Source organism: Acanthochromis polyacanthus, chromosome 13 (genome assembly GCF_021347895.1).
Source record: "Acanthochromis polyacanthus isolate Apoly-LR-REF ecotype Palm Island chromosome 13, KAUST_Apoly_ChrSc, whole genome shotgun sequence".
Lineage (NCBI taxonomy): Eukaryota > Metazoa > Chordata > Actinopteri > Pomacentridae > Acanthochromis > Acanthochromis polyacanthus.
Genome location: NC_067125.1, coordinates 14,683,917 through 14,706,761, shown reverse-complemented (window position 1 = coordinate 14,706,761; position 22,845 = coordinate 14,683,917). Strand labels below are relative to the sequence as shown.

The 22,845-nt window shown below is 42.0% G+C and overlaps 1 protein-coding gene across 3 annotated transcripts in view; it reads left to right on the top strand.

The window, feature by feature from the left end:
- The window catches only part of sacs (sacsin molecular chaperone), a 31,167-nt gene extending 8,444 nt beyond the window's left edge, over positions 1–22,723 (top strand). For all 3 annotated transcript variants that reach the window (XM_022197234.2, XM_051957730.1, XM_051957731.1), the window contains exons 7-11: positions 675–786; positions 1,090–1,236; positions 1,619–3,104; positions 3,735–3,826; positions 9,812–22,723. In XM_022197234.2, coding sequence (XP_022052926.2) covers positions 675–786; positions 1,090–1,236; positions 1,619–3,104; positions 3,735–3,826; positions 9,812–21,363 — 13,389 coding nt within the window. In that variant the 3' untranslated portion in view covers positions 21,364–22,723. The remainder of the gene's footprint in view (positions 1–674; positions 787–1,089; positions 1,237–1,618; positions 3,105–3,734; positions 3,827–9,811) is intronic.
- Positions 22,724–22,845: the final 122 nt, after the last annotated feature.

Here is a 22,845-nt window from a genome sequence, read left to right as displayed (position 1 = left end):
TGCATTCCTGCATTTGTCAATTTCAGTTCATCACTATCACGTCAGTGGTTGTGAGAATTTAAGGGGCACTTTTATGATGAAGAGGCTATGTCTTACATTCTCAGCAGTATATTTCCTTATTAAACATACATTCTGATTAATACTATTCTTTCTGTATGTTGCCTTTACCAAGAGCCAGATTCTGTTCAGACATTCTCCATGTCTCTTTGTAGTTGTTGGATAACTGATCTTTGTTTCAATTCACTGAAAGAATGAAAAACTGACTTAGTTTTCAGTTACTGCACACTTGCCTCCCTAATTCCTCTATTTATTTACATTTTCTCAATAGACCATAATTAATAAAGCATCTATGGTACAGATTTTTTCCAGGGACGGATGTGTGCCAGCAATAAAGATGAAATATTCTGGGATTTGGAAGAAGAAAATATGTCAAGCTTGCACAAAAACAAAGGGCATAGTTTTGGCTGGCGTCAGCTATATTACTGTATACTGTATAGTGGCACTATTGCCAGTGTAAAAGGTCCCAAATGGGGCCATCCACTCTAGTAAGGCTCTCGATTTACTGCAAGGCTTTTTGGATAAAAACATCCACCAGATAAATTAATGTCATTGTGTACTTTCACTGTAAAGGTCCGACATTAATGAATGTATAACTTTTAAATTTTGTTTTGAAGGAGTTGATTCAAAATGCAGAAGACGCTGGAGCAAAAGAAGTCAAGTTCATGTACGATGAGACGGAGTATGGAGTGGAGTCGCTGTGGTCGCCTGACATGGCTCAGCATCAAGGTTAGCATTTAGTAGCTAGTTAAGTACAGCAGGATCACCCAGTGATCAGTGGCACTGCTCTTTAATCGGAGGGCATTAGTTCAAGCTCTCATGTTGGCTAGAATCCGTCCTACTTACATTTTGTTTAGCAGCTGTTCTATAGCTGTTCTTCTTCCTCTAAACTCCCTGTGAAGAGGAAAACGAAAAGACAGTTTTGTTACAGGGATTATTAAAACCGTACAATATTACCTTTAGCCTTTCATTGTACATTTACTGCATATGTGTCCTGGGATTTTCTTACCTTGTTTATGTATTTACCTGCAGGAACAGCATTGTATGTCTACAATGACGCTGTGTTCACTGTGGAAGACTGGAATGGGATTCAGGAGATTGCAAGGAGCAGAAAGAGAGAAGATCCATTGAAAGTTGGACGATTTGGTATTGGCTTCAATTCTGTGTACCATATTACAGGTGAGAAATGTTACATAAAATGTTAACTTATGTCCTGTTTTATCATGTGCAATCAGTCTTTAAGAACTAGGAGTACAAGCTTGTTGAACGATTATTTTCATAAATTTTTATATAAGCCATTTATATGACAACCTAACTCTAGATAGTGATAGATTGAGATACTTAAAGAAATGCTTCCAGTGATGCTAAAGCCTGCTAGACAATTTCAGTAAATTCATTACTAAAGTGTTTAAGCTTGTGAAGCGTTTAACTGCAAATAATGCATATAAATAGACACTTTCTATGTTTATATAATATTGTTAAATAAAAATCCAATGTAAATCTATCTATAGATATGTCTTATGTTCTGATTGTAATAGTGTTGTTTGTATTCATATTTCAGATGTTCCCAGTATATTCAGTGGAGATCAGATTGCCATGCTGGACCCTCATCAGACCTTGTTTGGAGTGAATGAGTCTGGGCAGTGTTGGAACTTGAAGACAGAAATTAAGGAGATCACAGAACTGGCTGATCAGTTTGCTCCCTACTTCGGGATGTTTGGGAGTTCTGAGAAAACCATGAAGGACGGCAGCTTTCCTGGAACTCTGTTCCGCTTCCCGCTTCGCATGAAACCCTCCCAGCTCAGTGGCAACATTTACAACAAGGAAAAAGTTTTGGAGCTCTTTGAGTCTTTCAAAGCTGATGCAGACACAGTGCTCCTTTTCCTCAAGAGTGTTCAGAAGATCTCTCTGCATGTGCGCGAGTCTGATGGGACAGAGCGCATGTTGTTTCAGGTTACAGCAACAGAGAATACCGACGATAAGCTAGAAAGGCCAAACGCACTGAAGACGCTGGGTCAGGCTATAGACAGCTACAGCAATGGAGTTCCTAGCTCTACCATCACATGCGTCACTTACCAGGTCAACATAGAGACTCAGGATGAAACAGCTAAAGAGACTCAGAGGATGACATGGCTGGTTTGCAATGGAGTTGGAGGTAGAGGGATGTGTGCTGAGTTGGACTCTCTGGCAGATGATTTAAAGTTCATGCCTACGATTGGCATTGCCCTGCCTCTTACTCTGATCAACAAAGAGGACAAAGGTGCCACATCTGGTTTCTCAGGAAGAGCTTTTTGTTTCCTGCCTCTTCCACCCGGGGAGGAGAGTGAAACAGGACTTCCAGTTCATGTCAGCGGCTTCTTTGGCCTCACAGACAACCGTCGGAGTATCAAGTGGCGGGAGGTGGACCAGTGGAGGGATCCGGCTGCCTTGTGGAATGAGCTGCTTATAATCACTGTCATCCCTAGGGCTTATTTTACTCTCATAATTGAGGCCATCAAAAGGGTACAGACAAAAAAGGACCAAGATTTTCCATTGTCCCCTACTGGGACCTACAGGGCCTGGCCAGACCCTAAGCAGGTCAAGTCCCGATGGAAACCCATTCTACAGCCACTGTTCAATGAGTTGCTGCAAGAGCAAGTAATCTATTCCCTCAGTGAGAGCTGGATCAAGGTGGACCAGGCTGTGTTCTCAGAGCTTGACATTGACGAGGACATATCAGAGACTGTGATCAACTACCTCCAAAGCTCAGGAATGCAGGTGGCAAAGGTGCCTGCTGCTGTGGACTTTGTCTTGGCTGCTTATGTGACTGAGTCCACTGAAGTGAAGAAGGTGACTCCATCTTTGTTGCGGCAGGTGATCAGGAAGAACAAACACAAAGGTTCCTCACAGGAGAAGCTGCTGCTGCTGGAGTTTGCCCTGAGTGATGCCAATTACAGTGACCTTATAGGACTTGAGCTCCTGCCACTACAAGATGAGACATTTACAGCATTTTCATCCTCTGTCAGTGAAAAGGATGCCATTTACATTGCATCTGAGGAGTACCCCAGGTAGAGATAAAGGGAAACTGTTGATTTCAAGGACATTAAATTGGCTATATCTGTTTTAGTTTCATTCAGTTTCATCTGACCAATTGGTTTCAGTTTCTGTTGTTTCAATTTTCACTTTGATGTTTATTTACCTTTTCACCTTTCACTGGTGAAAATAATATGATATGAAAATGTATTTTTACCTAAAATAACATTGATGTTTTTTTCATTGACAATACTTCGTGGCACAATTATGTGGGCCAGAAGTAAACATATGCCTATAAAAAGTGTGGTTTATTGTGTGTAGAGTTATTAATGTTATTGCCGTTTGCATACATAAGTTTTGATATAACACACTTAACAAGTTTTCATAAGCAGATGCAAACTTGTTAAGAAATAATAAGGGAAGGTTACTGTTGATTGCATGATTAGCTTGTGACTTTGTAGTTGCCTTTGAATAATCAAACAGCAATAGGTGCAAATTGAATGACAGGTATAGTGCCAAATTTACTGTCCTTCTGCCTTCAGAATTCTAGGGATACACAGCATTGATTATGATAGATCCAGGTTTGATTATGACGGCTAAAACGTGTACACACTCACCTGAAATTGTAAAATTACTTACCTGTTTTTCTTTTGCTTTGTCCTAAGGTCTCTGTATCCAGGACTCGAGCATCGGTTCATACTTGAGAGTATCAAGCCTTCAGTGATGGACAGTTTGAAGAAAGCAGCCAGAAGCAGAGGTAATGTAACAAATTGATCCCAACACTGACCAGGAGATTTTGATGTACAATAATCAGACCAATTCATTTGTAATTTTAACAGTAGGAACTCACTCTGTGATTAGATTAAAATATATTTAAAGACAGTCAGAGTAAGTTGCTATATTACACTACCAGGCAAAATTTTGGACTCACCTTTAATTTTCCCGTGTTTTTGTCAAAACAGCCCAATTAAGAGCTAACTTTAGCAATTTGTTATTTCTAATTATTCCAAGAACATTCATGAGTATGCTGTGAACAAAATTTAATCAAGTTTGGCACTCAAGTAGGGATATTTCTCAGCATTTATTGATGAAAGCATTACTAGAAGGTTTAGGTAGCAACATTACCCTATCTTTTGTTTGGTTAAAATACTTAAAATATCTTTACAAAGGGTTGCATGTCCCCTGTAATAACTATGCCATCCCAATAGAATGTTTTTCACACCTTGATTCACAGTTCTTTACGCTGTTCACAAATATTTTGTGTTACCTTTTTGAGTTGATATTAAAGACTGACAATTTCTGGAAAGAAGAGTGTCTTTAGCTAATTTGAAAATTATCTAAATCTGAAGTAGCACAAAAATGGCCAGAAAACCTCAGTTAAGCAAAGAAAAAAGGATTGAAATTCAGGTTTTGAAAAAAGAAGGCTATTCTACAAGACAAATTGCTCAAAAAGTTAAAGTCTTACAAAGTGGAGTTGCAAAAACAGTAAAGAGATATGAAGAGAAACAGGTTCACATGAAGACAGATTTTGTTCTGGTAGAAGCAGAGTGACGTCTAAAGCTGAAGATAAGTTCATCAGGGTCACCAGTCTTCAAAATAGACAAAAGACAGCCTCAGAAATAAGAGCTCAGCTAAACCCAACCAGGAGCAATAATGTGTCAGTGGATAGTGTGCGGCGTAGACTGCGGGAATCTGGTCTGAAAGGCAGGGTAGCTGCCAGGAAACCACTGCTAAGAAAGCAGAGCATAAAGAAGAGACTTCAGTGGGCTAAAGAACATAGAAACTGGACTGTAGAAGAATGGAAAACAGTTCTGTTCACAGACGAGTCACAGTTTGAAATGTCTGAATCAAAACGGCTCAAGTACGTTCGACATAGGGCTGAAGAACGCGTAACTCCTGCGTGTGTTGTTCCCACAGTAAAGCATGGTGGAGATAGAGTGATGTTCTGGGGCTGTTTTGCAGGGGGTCAGACTGGTGATCTGCACAAAGTCACAGGAATTCTAAATCAGCATGGATAACACAGTATCTTACAGAGGCATGCCATTCCCTCTGGGCTGCGTTTAGTGGGACAGCCATTCACAGTACAACAAGACAACGATCCAAAGCACACCTCCAAACTGTGTCAGAGGTATTTGGCCAAGAAAGAAGAGGAGGGGAAGCTAAAGATTATGACTTGGCCAGCTCAATCCCCTGACCTTAACCCCATCGAAGTTGTATGGGATGAACTGGACAGAAACATCAAGAACAAGCAACCCACAAGTGCTGCAAACCTTTATGAGATGTTGGCAGAAGCATGGGAGGAAATTTCAAGTGATTATCTAATGTCACTGATTGCAAGAATGCCTCGAATTTGTCAAGCAGTTATCAAAGCTAAAGGAGGCTATTTTGATGAGTCACAGATTTAGACAGTTTATTAACAGTATTATATGCTAAATGCTTCAATTTTGTTTTCAGTGTTCTTATCTATAGTTCTGCTGTGATTAGAAATGAAACATGGCTAAATTGCACTCATAATTTAGGTAATATGAGCCAATCACGGAAAAATTAGGGGCGAGTCCAAACTTTTGCCTGGTAGTGTATGTGTGATCATGATTTATAGTATTACATGTAAAATTTCTTACAGAACTGTATTTCAAAACTAAAATCTTTGTAGTCCTGTGATGACTGTGAGTTATGTGGGTTCAGCCATGGTGTAGTAACACTGGGTCATCTTACTCTCCAGCAGTGCCAACAGGACATTAAATCTGGTACACTGCTGAAAGATAATTTAGGAGAGAGAGACAGAAAGGGAAAGAGAGAAAGAGCATGCTGATTCATGGATGACTTGTTTTCATGGCACACATTCCACTCAATCCACACGATCAGGTCCTGAGTGCACCAACTGCAAACCATGACTGATCAGAGTGCCGTGAGCCAGGCAGAGGAAAAATACTGTATAACAGATTGGTCCCCTAAACCCAAAGTTAAACGCAGTTTAACATAACTAAAACAATATGGGACCGACTTTTAGTAATTCTCTGCAAAAAAACATTTCCTATTCAATCTTGATGGAGTTTTTAAATATTTTAGTCCTTTTTTGACATTTGTTTTTGTTTCATTGCATTGTGTCTACAGGAGCTTAACTTCTAGCACCCTACTTCCAAAAAAAAGTCTTTTCTCTGTTTCACACCCCTACTGACGATGCTAGAGTCCCACTTTATAGATACTAAGATCCACTGACATCGCTGACAGTGACCAGTTCAACATAAACAAACATAAAAAGATTATTGTTTCAGGTTTTAAAAAATATACACTCCTCAAAAAAATTAAAGGAACACTTTTTAATCTAAGTAAGCATCAAATCAGTGAAACATGTGGGATACTGAGCTGGTCAAGTAAGTAACTGAGGGGCTTTTTAGTCAGTTTCAGCTGCTTTGGTGTTCATAAAATTAACAACAGATGCACTAGAGGGCTAACAATGAGACAACCCCCAAAACAGGAATGAGTTTACAGGTGAAGGCCACTGACATTTTTTCCTTCCTAATTTTTTCTGACTGTTTTTCACTAGTTTTGCATTTGGCTAGGGTAAGTGTCACTTCTGGTAGCATGAGGCGTTACCTGGACCCTACAGAGGTTACACAGACAGTCCAACTCCTCCAGGATGGCACATCAATGAGTGCCATTGCCAGAAGGTTTGCTGTGTCTCCCAGCACATTCTCAACAGCATGGAGGAGATTCCAGGAGACAGGCAGTTAGTCTGGGAGAGCTTGACAGCGCTGTCGAAGGTCCTCAACCGATCAGTAGGACAGATATCTGCTCCTTTGTGCAAGGAGGAACAGGATGAGCACTGCAATAGCTCTGCAAAATGACCTCCAGCAGACCAATGGTGTGAATATCTCTGATCAAACAATCAGAAAGAGATGTAATGAGAGTGGTCTGAGGGCCCAGTGTCCTCTAGTGCCCACTGTTCTCGCTGACTGGCACCGTGGAGCTCGGCTGGCATTTGCCATAGAACACAGGAATTTGCAAGTCCACCACTGGTGCCCTGTGCTTTTCACAGATGAGAACAGGTTCACCCTGAGTGCATGTGACAGGCAGGAAAGGGTCTGGAGAAGCCGTGGAGAACGTTATGCTGCCTGTAACATTGTTCAGCATGACTGGTTTGGTGGTGGGTTAGTGATGGCGTGGGGAGGCATATCCATGGAGGGACGCACAGACCTCTACAGGCTGGACAATGGCATTCTGACTAGGGATGGGAATTTCGACTAATTTCCGAACCGACTAGTCGCCAATAAAATTAACGACTAGTCGGTTCGGAAATTAGTATTGAACTTGCAATTTAACCCTTTAAGCGCCAAAGTCGCAATATTGCGACAAGCAACATTGCTGAACATAACAAGCCATAGCTTCAAATATACTGCCTCGTGTGCCTCATGTACTGTACACCAGGAGATGGCGGACATCTGGAACTTCAATCTGAGCATCAGTTGTGGGCGTGTTTTCATGCAAAGTTTTGAAGTTTACAGAGTTTGAAAACCGAGGAGATGAGACTCGCCGTCGGAGCGTATCAGAGCGCAAGATGGCACATTTTAGAGTGAGAAAACTCACCGTACCGAGAGGTCTGGTCAACACTGACAAAGTACTTTGTCAAGTAATGGCTTACTCATATTCTGAAGAGGAATATTCACCCTCTGATGAAGATGTTCAGTCGTCCACTGAGACAGAAAGTGCCGCTGCGTCTGTGCGTAACGGCAGCGGGTCGGTGCGCCATGACAGTCCACAAGCAGCACATAGTGGAGCCGATGCTTTGCTTCGGGGTGGCAGGAAGGGACGTGGTGGGTGTAGCTGGAGTGGTCAAAACACCGCTAATGATGAGGGGGATAGCGGGGGTTGAAAAAAGAGACAAGCATATGCTACTGGCAGGATCAACCAGGTAGCCCAGACGGGACGAGTGTGCGGCGCACGGCTGAGCGTAGAGCTGCATGGTGGCGCACGGTCGGGACCGGGGGCCGCGAAGCGTGGCTGTGCGGGGGGGGCACACTAGCGTTTAACCGACTAGTAAAATACTAACCGTTTAATAAATGAGTCGACAATTAACCGATTAACCGACGAGTCCGCACATCCCTCATTCTGACTGCCATTAGGTATCAGCATGAAATCCTTTGACCCATTGTCAGACCCTACATTGGTGCAGTCGTCCTGGATTCCTTCTGGTGCACGACCATGCCCAGTCTTATGTCGCAAGGGAACTCATGCAGTTCCTGGAGGATAAAGGAACTGATACCATTAGCTGGCCCCCATGCTCACCTGACCTGAATCCAATAGAACACCTTTAGAACATTATGTTTTGTTCCGTCCAACACCACCAGGTTGCTCCTCAGACTGTCCAGGAGCTCAGTGATGCCCTGGTTCAGATCTGGGAGGAGATACCCCAGGACACCATCTGTCCTCTCATTCAGAGCTTGTCCCGGCATCATCAGTCACACATACAAGCACATGGAGGTCATACAAACTACTGAATACCATTTCGAGTTGCTGCCAAGGAAATTCAGCAAGATGGACTAGCCTGCCACTTCGGTTTTTCACTTTGATTTTGGGGTGTCTTGAATTTAGCCCTCCTGGGGGATTGATAATTTTCATTCCCATCAAACAATGTGGCACTTTTCATTCCTAACACATTATCCAGTCCATATCAATGCTAAGATCCAGTTTGTTTTTTCCCCGTATTGAAATATGATGTATTTTCAAAGTGTTCCTTTAATTTTTTTGAGCAGTGTATAAGACAGAGCAAGACATGAATGAGTTCCTCATCTCTTAAATTTTCATTTGAATTACAGTGCAGCAACTTCTTTGGGGGTGCACAGGTAGGTATTTCAAAGTGTGTCAAACATTGCACCTTTTGACTGTTAACCCAAACTAATGTGAGACTAAATTTTCACCGTAGGAAATGCAGTCAGAGAACTCTCTCATATGGAAGAAGCAAAATTAACAACTCACAAGTTTATATTTAATAAATTTAGTCCAATGGGCCCGTATCCTAAGTGAAGCATATTCGCTGATCCTCATTCTGACTTACTTGTTACGGGATTCATTTGATGTTTCATGGTACACTTTGTGATTTAAAGTGTTTTAACAAGTTACGTATTAAAAACAGTTTACACTACATTGAAATTATAAGAACATTTCAAGATTCTAAGGAATTTATTATAAGTGTAGTGTATGTAGTACAGTATAGTATAGCATCATGTATGTGTGTGTGTGTACAGAACAAGGTTTGTGTGTGCGTGTTTGCATGGCTTACAACAGCAATATCACTGCATTGTCTTTACTAGACTATTAATTTATTTACCTTTTTTTCAAAACTTGTTTTAAAGTGAATCTGTTTATCCTGTGTTGCTCTCTAATTTTTTTTAATACTTAGAACTGAACTGAAATCTGTTGTGATTTTTTTAATGAACGAAACAAAACTGGGTCAGAGTGTAAGAAAAAAATTCTTTAGACAGAGTGCATACAGACTTGCGTACATTGCATTACATTTACTGCATTAACCTCTTAAGCCCGGTCGGCCCACAGGTGTGCTAAAGAATTTTTTTCTGAAAATATGGCCAGGGCTTAAGAGGTTAAGGTGTATATGCAAAAGTGCACTTGAAGCTGGAGTTGCCACGTCATGAAATAGCAAGAAATCTCAAACTACCTTGTAAGTATTCAGTAATGTCTACAATAATAACTGTCGCTATTTGCATTTTCTTTGTTGTCAATATAGGAAGACCCTGCACTCAGCTACAACTACTAAACCCTGAACGATCAGCTCGACTCATCAAGGAGATCCTTTCAACAGCCTGGCCAACTAGAGATTTTAGTGTCCAATGGGAACCTGGAAACAGAGAGCTGAAGCATCCCACGGTGTCCTGGCTAAAGATGATTTGGAAGCATCTCTATATAAATTTTGCTGATGACCTGTATACATTTGAAGACATGCCTTTGATCCCACTTGTGCCACTTGAGGAAAGCATGGATGTAGTTAAGCTTCTACGTCTCAAAACTCCATCCCCCATAATTCTTGTGGATGAGGAAGAGGTGCCGCTTTCTGAAAACCTTCTTGACATCATGGAGAAGCTTGGAGGAGTAGTGATAAAAAGGCTGGATCCATGTTTGCAGCACCCTCTGCTAAAGAACTACATCCACCCATCCTCTCCTGGACTGCTTCTGCAAATTATGGATAGACTGTCAATGCAACGTCTATCTAGCCAAGTCTCTTCTTTCTCAGTCAAAGAGAAGATCGCACTCAGAGGCTTTCTTGCAGGACTATCTGACATCACAGAGAAAGAAAAGCATACACTGCTTGAACTTTGTATCTTTGAGAAAGTGGGGACCTTCTCAGGGGGTACACCAGGGTTTACATCACTGAGAGGAGCCAGAGCTTTACATCATAGAGCCAAGTACCCACCAGATGTTAAGTTATCCGAAAATCTTGTCACTTGCTCTGACGAAGAATCAATCCGCCTCATCAAGATGCTAAATATTCAACAAGTAAAAACAACAGAATGTTTGAAGTTGATTATTCAGGATATTGAGAGAGGGTTCTACACAACTGATGAGACAACCCAAATCATGCTCTGGGCTCTTAAACATTTGGCATTTTTAAAGAATGAAAACTCATCTGTGATTGGATGGCTCTCTGCTCTTAAATTTATTCAGTTGCCTTGTGGAAAGTCAGTCAAAGCCTCAGATCTTTTTGATCCTGAGCTAGAGATTCTGCAGCATCTGTTCTACATGGAAGAGAAAACCAGGTTTCCCACAAGTACATTCACATCTTCTCCTGATATTCTTCATTCACTCAGGCAACTGGGACTAAGAAATGAAGTACAGCTCAGCGAAAAAGATGCACTTCAAGTGGCAAAGAAGATAGAGCAGTTGCAAAGAAGTGAGGAACCTGAGTGGGAGTCAATCATCAAAAAGGCAAAAACACTCCTGCAAATTCTTAACAAACAGACCAAGCTGGTCAAATCAGCTGATGCTCAAACATCATTGCTAAAACTGAAATGGGTGCCTGTTTGTAAGGAAAGACCTCTAACTTACCCTAAATCACTTGCTTGGGTTGGAGATACTCTTAATATCTGCTGTTTGTCAGAGATGTGTGAAATATCCCATGCAGTTCTTGTGGGATCTTCAGTGGCAGTGGTTGAACACATGTCTACAGGTATGAAGAAGGCACTGAAACTCAGTGTAGAGCCACAAGTGGATCAAGTATTACAGCACTTGAAAGCAGTCAATGACTGGCATAAATCTCAAGCATTCACCACTGAGGATTGGTATCAGTTCCAACAGATCCTGTTTGAGATTTACGGCTTCATGCAGGCTCATCTTGAGGATGCAAGAGAAGCAATGAAATCACTACCTTTTGATTGGGTGTGGACAGGAAAGACATTCTCATCACCGGGCCATACGGTCCTAAAACCTCTCCTTGATCTAGACTTGCAGCCTTACCTGTACTCTCTGCCAAAGACAATTAGAAAGTTCCACAAGCTTTTCAAGTTTTGTGGTTCAGTTGAAGAAGTTCTCTCAAGCCATGTGTTTGAAGTCATCGCCACCATCCGACAAAGATGTGAAGGAGAAATCACCAAGGAAGAAAGTAAGCATGACATTCTACTCTTGATCAACATCCTGAGATGGCTGTACAACAATCAGATACCTGTAGACATAAACATGCATGTGCCGATTCTTTGTTACAAGGACCCAAGCAAGTTAGCAATGAAGCCCATTCATGAATGTACCTACTGTGACATCAAGGTTGACGATTTGAATGACTTACTTGAAGATGCTTCAGAGCCAATTATATTGGTCCATGATGACATCCCCATGAAAACTGCAGAGTGGCTGAAGGTACCATGTTTGAGTACGAGGTTGATAAACCCAGAGAATCTTGGCTTTGAACAATCAGGTCAACAAGAACCTCTGACAGTGAGAATAAAGAACATTTTGGAGGAGTATCCATCCGTAGCAGATATTTTTAAAGAGCTGCTCCAGAATGCTGATGATGCAAGTGCAACAGAGTGCAGTTTCCTCATTGACATGAGAAAAAACACAGAAATTCGAGAGAATCTCCTTGACCCTGGCATGATTGCTTGCCATGGGCCCTCTCTGTGGTCTTTCAACAATGCTGTATTCTCAGATACAGACTTTTTGAACATCACAAGGTTAGGTGGATCAGTGAAGAGATGTGAAGCAGACAAAGTTGGCAAGTTTGGTTTGGGTTTCAACTCTGTTTACCACATTACTGATATCCCAATCATAATGAGCAGAGAATTCATGATCATGTTTGATCCCAACATCAATCACATTAGCAAGCACATCAGAGACAGGTCCAATCCAGGGATCAAAATCAATTGGAGCAAACAACAGAAGAGGTTGAGGAAATTCCCCAATCAGTTCAAACCTTTCATTAATGTTTTCAACTGCCAGCTTCCCTTAGCTCAGGACTCACCATACAAATACAGTGGAACACTGTTCAGACTCCCTTTCAGAACAGAGCAAGAAGCATCAGTAAGCGAAATCAGTAGTCTTTACTACAATACCACGGACATCTATTCTCTCGTTGATGAGTTCAGCATATGTGGCCATCGGTTCATTCTGTTCACTCAGCATGTTGGAAGCATGGTCTTGAAATACCTGAAATTTGAGGAACCAAATCCAGCAGGAGCACAAGATGTTGTTGCAATCAACAAAAGTGTGTGGTCTTCTAAAGCCTCATATGGACCTCTGAGTATTCTAAAATCTGCAGCAAAGGTTATGAAGAAAGTTGCAAGCACCAGCAGGGTGCCTGCCGATGTTCCCAAGTCTGGCTGCATTATACGCGTCATGGTGGAGGAGTTTCATAATGTGTTCAAACGCATCGTTGATCTCCACTCCCCACTGTTCAGAGGTTCAGAGGAAGATCCCAACCAGTACTTTGAGATGGCTGCTAAGGGAGTTCAAACGAGAAGACTCACAGATGAAATGCCCCAGAAGGCAGTCGAGGTTACCAACTGGCTCATTTGTTCATGCATGGATGCAAATGAGGCACTTAAGTTTTCCCTTAGTGACAGTGGAAAAAGACTCGGATTAGTGCCTTGTGGAGGGGTGGCTGTTCTTCTCTCAGAGGAAGAGAATCGGAAATGGACAGTGAAGACAAATGCCACACCAATTGGAGAGGTGTTTTGTTACTTACCTCTTCGAATCAAAACAGGCCTCCCGGTACACATTAATGGCTGCTTTGCTGTGACCTCCAACCGCAAAGAGATCTGGAAGACCGACACCAAAGGGCAGTGGAACTCTGTGTTCATGAGACATGTCATTGTCCAGGCCTATTTAGCAGCTCTCACAATGCTACGTTCAATGGCTGAAAGTGGAGAACTACTTGAGTACAGCTACTATGCAGCATGGCCAGATCCAGGTCAGGTGCATGATGACTTCACACTGGTCAGCCAGGGCGTCTACCAAGAAATAGCCAAAGGGGGTGACAGTGAGCAAGCAAAAGTTTTCTCAGATGGGAAAACCTGGGTGTCTATCAAGTATGTCAGATTTCTTGACGATGCCTTGCTCTGTAGGCCAGACATTGGTCCTGCAGCTTTCAAGATATTCTTGAAATATCTCAAGAAGAGTGGCTCACAAAACCTATGTGCTGTTGAGCTGCCTGACTGGGTGAAGGAGGGATTTGATGATGCTGGATGTAAAGGAAAGTTGATGGAGAACACCCTGACAGAGAAGCAGTTCTTTACAGATGTCTTTTTCCCTCACATACAGGAAATTGACAAAGAGCTTCGAGATCCCCTGATGCACTATGTCTTAAATGAGAAGCTAGAGGATTTTGCATCCATCCTCAGGGTTACTCCTTGTATCCCATGTTCTGGCCCCAATAAGGAACTGGTTTTACCTTCCAAACTCATTCACCCAGAAGGAAGAGTTGCTAAACTGTACAACACTGATGATGGAAGATTTCCTGAAGGCACTTCTAAAGACTATGTAAACCCTGTGTGTCTCGTAAAGCTAGTGCAGTTAGGCATGGTGAAAGATGATTTGTCATGGGAGGACCTGACTGAGCGTGCTCATTCTGTTAGTGACCTCAATGAAAATGATCATACAGCTGCGTGCTTTCGTAGCAGTATTCTCCTCAGTCTCATTGACGAGAAACTGAAGATGAGGGATCCAGGAGCAGCTGAGCACCTAGAGAAGCTACAGGACATCAAGTTTCTTCCATTCCTGACAAGGCCTGCAGGCTTCTCTCTACCATGGCATGGGAACGACTTCTCCCCATCAACAATGTTCTCAGCTAGAGAGCTCTTCACAACTGACCATCAAGACACAGTGTGTCTAATGAAGCCAATCCTGAATGAGAATTCCCCATCCTTCAAAGGTTGTGGCGCAATGTCACTGGCTGTGAAGGACTGTCTTGGTCTAATCAGGAAGCCCACAGTTGGACTGGTTATCAGTCAACTAAAAAAACTGTCTGAGTCGTTTGATGGTGTCACTCTGTATCAGGAAAACATAACAAACGCCTGTTACAAGTACCTTCATGAGGAAATGCTACAGGATGAAAGTGCAAAAGGTCAAATAACTGAAGAACTAAAAGCCTTCAACTCCATCCTGGTGGAGAACACATATGTCAGCCCCTCCAAAGTTTCATTCCATCTGAATTTTGATGCAGCTCCACATCTGTATCAGCTCCCTAACAAATACAGAAACAGCTGTCGTGAGCTCTTTGAAAATGTTGGTGTACAACCCAGCTTCACAGTTGAGGATTTCTCAGCAGTTCTTGAAAGTGTGAAGCAAGAATGTGGGCGAAAGGCACTCACTGAGGAAAACTTCCAGCTGTGTCGCAGAATTATTAGTGAAGGAATATGGAGCTTAATACGAGACAAAAACCAAGAATACTGCCAAGCGCATTATGGTGGAATTCTGTTACCTGACTCCAACCTAACACTGCAGCCATCAAAATCACTATGCTACAATGACTGCCCGTGGATCAAAGTCAGAGACACTGCTGTGAAATACTGTCATGGGGATATTCCAAGAGAGGTTGCCGTAAAATTAGGAGCAGTCCCAAAGCGTCACAAAGCACTGGAGAGATACGCCTCAAATGTCTGCTTCTCGACTCTTGGGAGTGAGTTTGGACAAAAAGAAAAACTCACAAGCAGAATCAAAAGCATTCTCAATGCTTATCCATCAGAAAAAGAAATGTTAAAAGAGCTGCTTCAAAATGCAGATGATGCCAAAGCCACAGAAATCTACTTTGTTTTTGATCCAAGGACACACCCAACAGACAGAATATTTGATGATAAATGGATCCCAATGCAAGGCCCATCACTCTGTGTATATAACAATCAGCCATTCACAGAGGATGACATCAGAGGCATACAGAACCTCGGCAGAGGAACAAAAGAGGCCAATCCAGGCAAAACTGGTCAATATGGCATAGGATTCAACTCTGTCTATCACATAACTGACTGTCCATCCTTCATCTCAAACAATGACATTCTTTGCATCTTCGATCCACATGCGCATTATGCACCTGGGGCTACGTCTGTAAGTCCTGGAAGAATGTTTAGAGACTTGGACTCTGACTTCAGATCTCAGTTTTCTGATGTTCTGAATCTTTACTTGGGAGCTCATTTTAAGTTAGAACGCAGCACAATGTTCAGATTCCCCATCCGCTCTATGGACATGGCAAAGACGTCAGAGATCAGTTCTGTTCCAGCATCTGACAGAATGGTGCAAAACCTTTTGGATAAGCTAAAAACTGATGGCGCAGAGCTTCTGATGTTTCTCAACCACATGGAGAAAATATCAATCTGTGAAATTGATAATGCATCTGGTGAACTAAAAGTGTTGTATTCTGTGACAGCCAGAATAACAGATGGTGATCGATTGAAACGTAAACAGTTTCATGCCTCTGTCATTGACAGTGTGACCAAAAAGAAGCAGCTCACTGCTATCCCAGTCCAACAAATAACCTACACAATGGACATAGAGGACACTGATGGAAATCTGACTACATGGATGATCTGCAACAGATCTGGCTTCCCTAACATTGAAAATGTTTCAAAAAGTGTGATCTCAGCTCACAAAAATGAAGACATAACTCTGTTTCCACGTGGAGGAGTAGCTGCATGTGTAAGCCACAACTACAAAAAACCCCACAGAGCTTTCTGCTTCCTGCCCCTTTCACTGGAGACTGGCTTACCTTTTCATGTCAATGGGCATTTTGCCCTAGACTCTGCAAGAAGAAACTTGTGGAGAGATGACAATGGAGTGGGGGTACGCAGTGACTGGAATAACAATTTGATGACATCACTGATAGCCCCTGCTTGTGTGGAGCTGCTGATTCAGCTTAAACGTCGATACTTCCCAGGTCCTGATCCCACCATGACTGTACTACAAGGAACACCACTTCATGTTATTAAAGACACATTGCGGAAGTATCTGTTCTTCTTCCCAGTCAACAGACTTGATATACAGCCGGATTGGTACTGCCTGGTTAAAGCAGTATACAACTCTATTCATGCTGACCTCAAGCGTCTACTTCCTGTTGTCAGAGCAGCACAAATGGACAACTCTGACATGCACTCTGTCGTTTACATTTCATGGGTGAACACATCCACTGCAAACAAAGGTAGAGCCTTTTTTGACAATCTGCTACAAGATGAGCTTCATCACTTGAAAAACACAGAGTACAACATTACTTCAAGGAAGTCTGTGGCTGAAAATGTCTACAGACTGAAAACCTTGCTTCTTGATATAGGTTTTAACCTGGTCCACAGCTGTGATGAGACTGCAAATCTCTACTTCTGTTTGGATGATGCAGGGATTCCAGTTAGTTATGTTACACCAAGTGATGTCCGCAACTTTCTTCACACTTTCTCATCACCAGACACATCCTGCCACGTTGGAAAACTCCCTTGCCGTCTCCAACAGTCAAGCTTTAAGCTAGCCCATCACTTGAAGCTTCTAGTTGACTACTGCTTCAAAGATGTGGAAGTGGATGAAGTGAAAATTGAGGGTTTGCCCCTCTTGTTAACAATGGACAACATGCTTCAGGTGTTTGATTCCAAGAAACCAAAGTTTCTGACAACACATCACGAGCTGATATCGTCAAGGAAAGAAATGTTTATGAATACATTGTACATGAAGTACAGCAACATCCTGCTACAGGCAGGAGCTGCAAAGGTGTTTGACATCAGCAGCTTTGGTGACCTGCTAGGGTCTGTTCTTCCAAGAGAGTATCGAACAAGGATCCCTGTAAGATGGAGAGACACCTTTGCAAGTGAATCTTGGCTGAAGAATGTGTGGAACTTCATCAGTGAGAATATCGCTGTTAAGGAGGATCAGGTGGATGTTAAACCCAGCTTCGACACAGTGCTTGACATTCTGAAAGACTGGGCTTTGCTTCCTGGAATCAAGTTCATGGCAAGAGAAAAGCTTGTTGTTCCCGAACATGATGTGCTTTTACCTCTGAGCTTGATGAACATTGCCATATTTCCACAAGGCCAAAATGACAAAGCCTTTCACCCCCTAATGAAAGCAGGATGCATTCAGCTTGCAGTGAACAAAATCTGTTGCAAAGAGAATCAAATCATGCCGTTTCTGACTCAATACACAGCAAACATTGAAAATCCATCAAGTGTTCTGAAAGCTGTGGAATACATGATTCAAACATCTGCATTCAAATCAGCAAACCTGACTGACAAGGACTTTGAGGCTCTTCTGTTGTATTTCAACTGCAACCTGGCTAACCTCACACAACAAGATATACAGAGCCTGAAACTTCTCCCATGTTTCAAATCAGTTAGTGGGAGATACATCAGCATTGCGAACTATGGGGCAAACTATGTCCTTGCAAAAAGCATCCCGTCTACAGACATAGACAAATGGGCTCACACAACCTCTGTTTCCTTTCTTGCTGACAGTCCGCAGCTGAAAGACCTGTACACCTTCCTTGGCTGTATGCCAATTGATGACCTAGAAATTTACCTTCAACATCTCCTACCAAAGTTTGACAGTCTTTCCTATGATGCCAAAGTTGAACACATTGTCTATTTGAAGGAGAGACTTTTGTCAATGGAAGAACCATGTGAGATGAAGGATCAACTGTATGAGAAACTGGAGGGATTGTCATTCATCTATGACTACTCAAACAGACTCAGGCCAACCAAGTTCTTCTCTGACGAGACAGTGAAGGTGTTTGAAGTAATGCTACCTGCAAAGTCATTCATACCAAATGACTTTTTTAAGAAAGTAGAGCAAGTCTCAAAACCCAAGAATGGGACACTGTTGCTCACCTCATGGATAACTTTTCTGAGAAATATTGGTCTCAAACATGAAGTGTCACAGCAGCAAGTTCTTCAGTTTGCAAAAGAGGTCAGCATCAAGGCCCAAACAGAGAACTGGACAAAAGAAAAAGTCCAAATCGTTGTGGATGTTCTCTTAAACCATATTTTCAATGAGAGGACAGACCTGTTCCAGGGTACTTTTCTCAAGGAGCTCTCAATGATACCATTCCTGTGCCCTGAGAGAGCCCCCAAAGAACTCATCAAGCTTCATTCTCAGTACCAAGAAATAAGTGGCACACTTCCTCTGATTCGTTTCAGTGGGTCTCAGGTCAATCCAAAATTCAAGCAAACAGACATTATTCACTTGCTTTGGACATCTTGTCCAATTCTGCCTGAGAAAGCTACACCTTCAAGCATAAAGGACCAGGAGGAGAGCGCTGTCACTGGACAGGAACAGCTCGACCAAGTGCTAAATATGTTGGGTGTCAACTTGGACCCCCCTCTGGAGAAGGTCATAAGCAACTGCAAGAACATCTGCAACATATCCAATCCAGATGATGAAATGGTGAAAACCAGGAACAAAGTTTTGAGATCCACATACGAGTTCCTCAATGCAGATAAAAGAGATTTCCGTTACCAGCTCCGTGGGGTGGCTTTTGTCATGGTTGAAGAAGGATGGAAATTGCTGAAACCTGAAGAAGTTGTCATTAATTTGGACAATGAATCTGACTTCAAACCCTACTTGTACAAACTGCCTCTTGAACTGGGTACTTTTCATCAGCTGTTTAAACTTCTGGGCACAGAAGATGTTGTTTCAACCAAACAATATGTTGAAGTGTTGTGGCGAATCTTCCGAAATTCAGAAGGAAAGCAGCTTGACCCAAATGAAATGAGAACAGTGAAAAGGGTTGTGTCCGGGTTGTTCAAGTCTCTTCATAATGATCCAGTGGAAATTCGCAAAGACCTGGAGAGTCTCAGAGATTTGATATTTTATCTGCCAAGCCACGATGGCAGATTGGCAAAATCCAATAGCTTGGTGTTTGACGATGCCCCACACTACAAGAGCAGAATTCAGGGTAATGTTGGGGTTCAGATGCTTGTGGACATGAGCCAATGTTATCTGGGCAAAGATCACGCCTTCCACACAAAGCTGATCATGTTACTTCCACAGAAACTAAGGCCTAGACTGTTGAGTAGCATTCTCGAAGAGCAACTTGATGAAGATTCTCCAAAAATGTGCCAGTTTGGAGCTCTTTGCTCACTACAAGGTCGGCTTCAGCTTTTGCTGTCATCAGAGCAGTTCATCACTGGACTGATCAGAATAATGAAACATGAGAATGACAACGCATACCTTGTGAATGAAGAAAAGGCCATACGACTCTGCAAAGCACTTTGTGAAGGACTGAAAGTGTCCTGTTTTGAAAAACTCCAGACAACTTTGAGAGTAAAAGGATGCAGTCCGATCCCACACAGTCGCAGTGAAACACTTGCCTTTCTCAAGAGATATGGGACAGCTGTGATTCACCTGTACATCCAGCATTCAGACAGCAAAGACATTAACTTTCTTTTGGCACTTGCTATGACACTGAAGTCTGCTACAGACAACTTGATTTCTGACACATCCTATCTGATCGCCATGTTGGGCTGCAATGACATCTACAGAATCACAGAGAAGCTGGACAACCTTGGTGTTAAGTATGACTCTACAGAGCCTTCACAACTAGAGCTGCCCCTCCCTGGAACCCCGATACCAGCTGAGATACATCATACACTTCTCATGGATCCAATGAATGTATTCTATCCAGGAGAATATGTGGGCTACCTTGTTGACTCTGAGGGTGGAGACATATATGGATCCTATCAGCCCACCTACACTTACGCCATCATCGTTCAGGAAGTGGAAAGAGAAGAAGAGGAAAACACAAGTTTCCTTGGGAAATGCTTCCAGATCGACATTGGTTACAGTGAGTACAAAATCGTCAGTTCCCTCGATTTGTACAAGTTTTCAAGACAAGATGACAGCAGCCATGGGCGAGACACCAGTGCCCCATCAACTCCAATAAGCTCAGACAGTCGTTCCCCTGGTCTCCGCATGATCCCTCCTCTTTTTGCTGGCAAAGAAAACCTCCGTCCTCCTCCTCAAAAACAGTCTCCCAAAAAGATCAAACTTCATGCTTTGCCGGAGATTTTGAAAGAAGTGACCTTAGTCGTTGAACAAGCTTGGAAGCTTCCTGAGACAGAGAGAAAAAAGATAATCCGTCGATTGTATCTCAAGTGGCATCCAGACAAAAATGCAGAGAATCTGGATATTGCCACCGAAGTCTTCAAGCATTTACAGAATGAGATCAACAGGATGGAGAAACAGTCTTTAGCTGATCAGCAAAATACAGACAGGGCTTCCAGGAGATCCTTCTCCTCATCGTCAACCCGCTTCCACTCAGAGAAGTTTTCATTTCAAAGGTTTTATTCATCGTGGAACCAGGAAGCCACAAGTCACAAGTCTGAAAGGCAACAGTTCAGGGAACATTACACAAGCTATGCAGGTTCATCACATTCTCACCGTTTCTTCGTGCCACCAACGTTCAAGACAGTTGGAAACCCCGTGGAAGCCCGAAGGTGGCTGAGGCAAGCCAGAGCAAACTACTCTGCTGCTCGCAATGATCTTCATAAAAATGCTAACGAGTGGGTTTGTTTCAAATGCTACTTGGCCACAAAGCTTGCACTGATAGCTGCTGACTATGCAGTCAGAGGAAAATCTGACAAAGATGTGAAACCAACTGCTCTGGCTCAAAAAGTGGAGGAGTACAACTCCCACTTAACAGGCCTTGTCAGCGACGTTCAGATCCTGGAGGGGTACGGTGTGGACAGCCTGCGAACTCGCTACCCCGATCTCCTGCCATTTCCACAGATTCCCAACGACAGATACACATCTGAGGTAGCAATGAGGGTGATGGAATGTACCGCACGGATCATTATAAAGCTTGAAACCTTTGTGCAGCAAAAAATATGAAACTGTTCAACGTGAAAATGAGTATGCATTGATCCCCCATGGACTGGAGGACACCTGCGGCTGTGTGCAATACAGATCATGTATGTATATCACTTTGAATAACACTGAAGTATCCAGCTGGCAGCTTATGGTACATATGCAGTTTTTAACCTGTGATGGCCCATGCACAGTGAATACATGTATGGCTCTCATAACCTATTAGGCTGACTTAAAATAGATTTGCTGTAAAATGTGAAAAAAAAAAAAAAAATCTGCATATGCTGTACATACTGATGCCTCAGCAATATGTTTTGTTTACCAAAGTCCCCTCATTGACTATATTTGCTCTGAGTTAGATTACAAAATATGCTGCTTTTTTACTTTATCTTTTATAAAAAAAAAGTGAATATATTTTCTTGCTACAGAAAACCAGTTGAGTGTACTTAAAGGATGTGCTTATAATGAAGTAGGTAAAATGTCAAATACTGCAGTTACTGTCATACTACTGTCATGCAACGTGTCCTATTTGCAAAAGCTCAGCAAGTCAAGGAAATACAATCATGTTTGTACATTTTCTTTTTGTATTTTTATGGTTGTTTTCATATAATTTCTGTAAAAGTTGTACATTTTCTGTAACATAGCCAGTCACCTGTTTCTGGACAGAGCACTTTTTTGAAACTCCTCATGTATTTCGCACTTGCACTTGTATAGCGCTTGTGTCACCCCAGCAACTCGGGAGAATCCAACTGTGAATAGAAAACATTTTGTGTTATGTTATTTTTTATTGGGGATATATTTTGCATTATTATCTATTCATATGAATCACATGTAGCTGTACTCAAAGCAGGAGAGAAGACGCTGCTTTGATAACTAAAGTTATTGAAAGGGCAGAGATAACTTGAGTCATCCTAAAGTTTTTTTTTGTTCCCCGTTTGGGAATACTAAGTAGGACATTGTGATAAACTAAAGAGCCATATATATAATAATTATGCTATGATCTGGGCACAACCCTCAACATGTTAACCTTTGTCGTCATGAAACAATGTTCACATCACTGTTTTTTTTTTTTTTTTTTTTGTAATTTGAAGTTGTCTGGTTTAAGGAACATAGAATAGTACCAGACAATGGTGCTTGTGTGTTTTTACTGCTTTACCAGCTTTATTTGACCTTGAGTTGAAGGACTGTACTCTTACCAACCACATGTTGTAAATGTCATTTTGAACTATAATTTAAAATATGCTTCTTGGTATCTGTTGTCTTTTTACACCTCAAGCTTGAGGTGACTTCAGTTGAGGGGTTGTCCTGAAATATAACCTTGTGTATCATACATGTTGATGTACACTGTGCCATAACAAGGCCTAATAAATCCCCCTTAAATACACTCTCTTTTTGTTTCTAGATTTAAAAAAAAAAAAATGGCACGTTAAAACAAAAAGCTCCTAGTCTGTTTGATTTCAATAATTTTTAAATAGTCCTCTTTTTTATGTTTCATATCATTCAAAG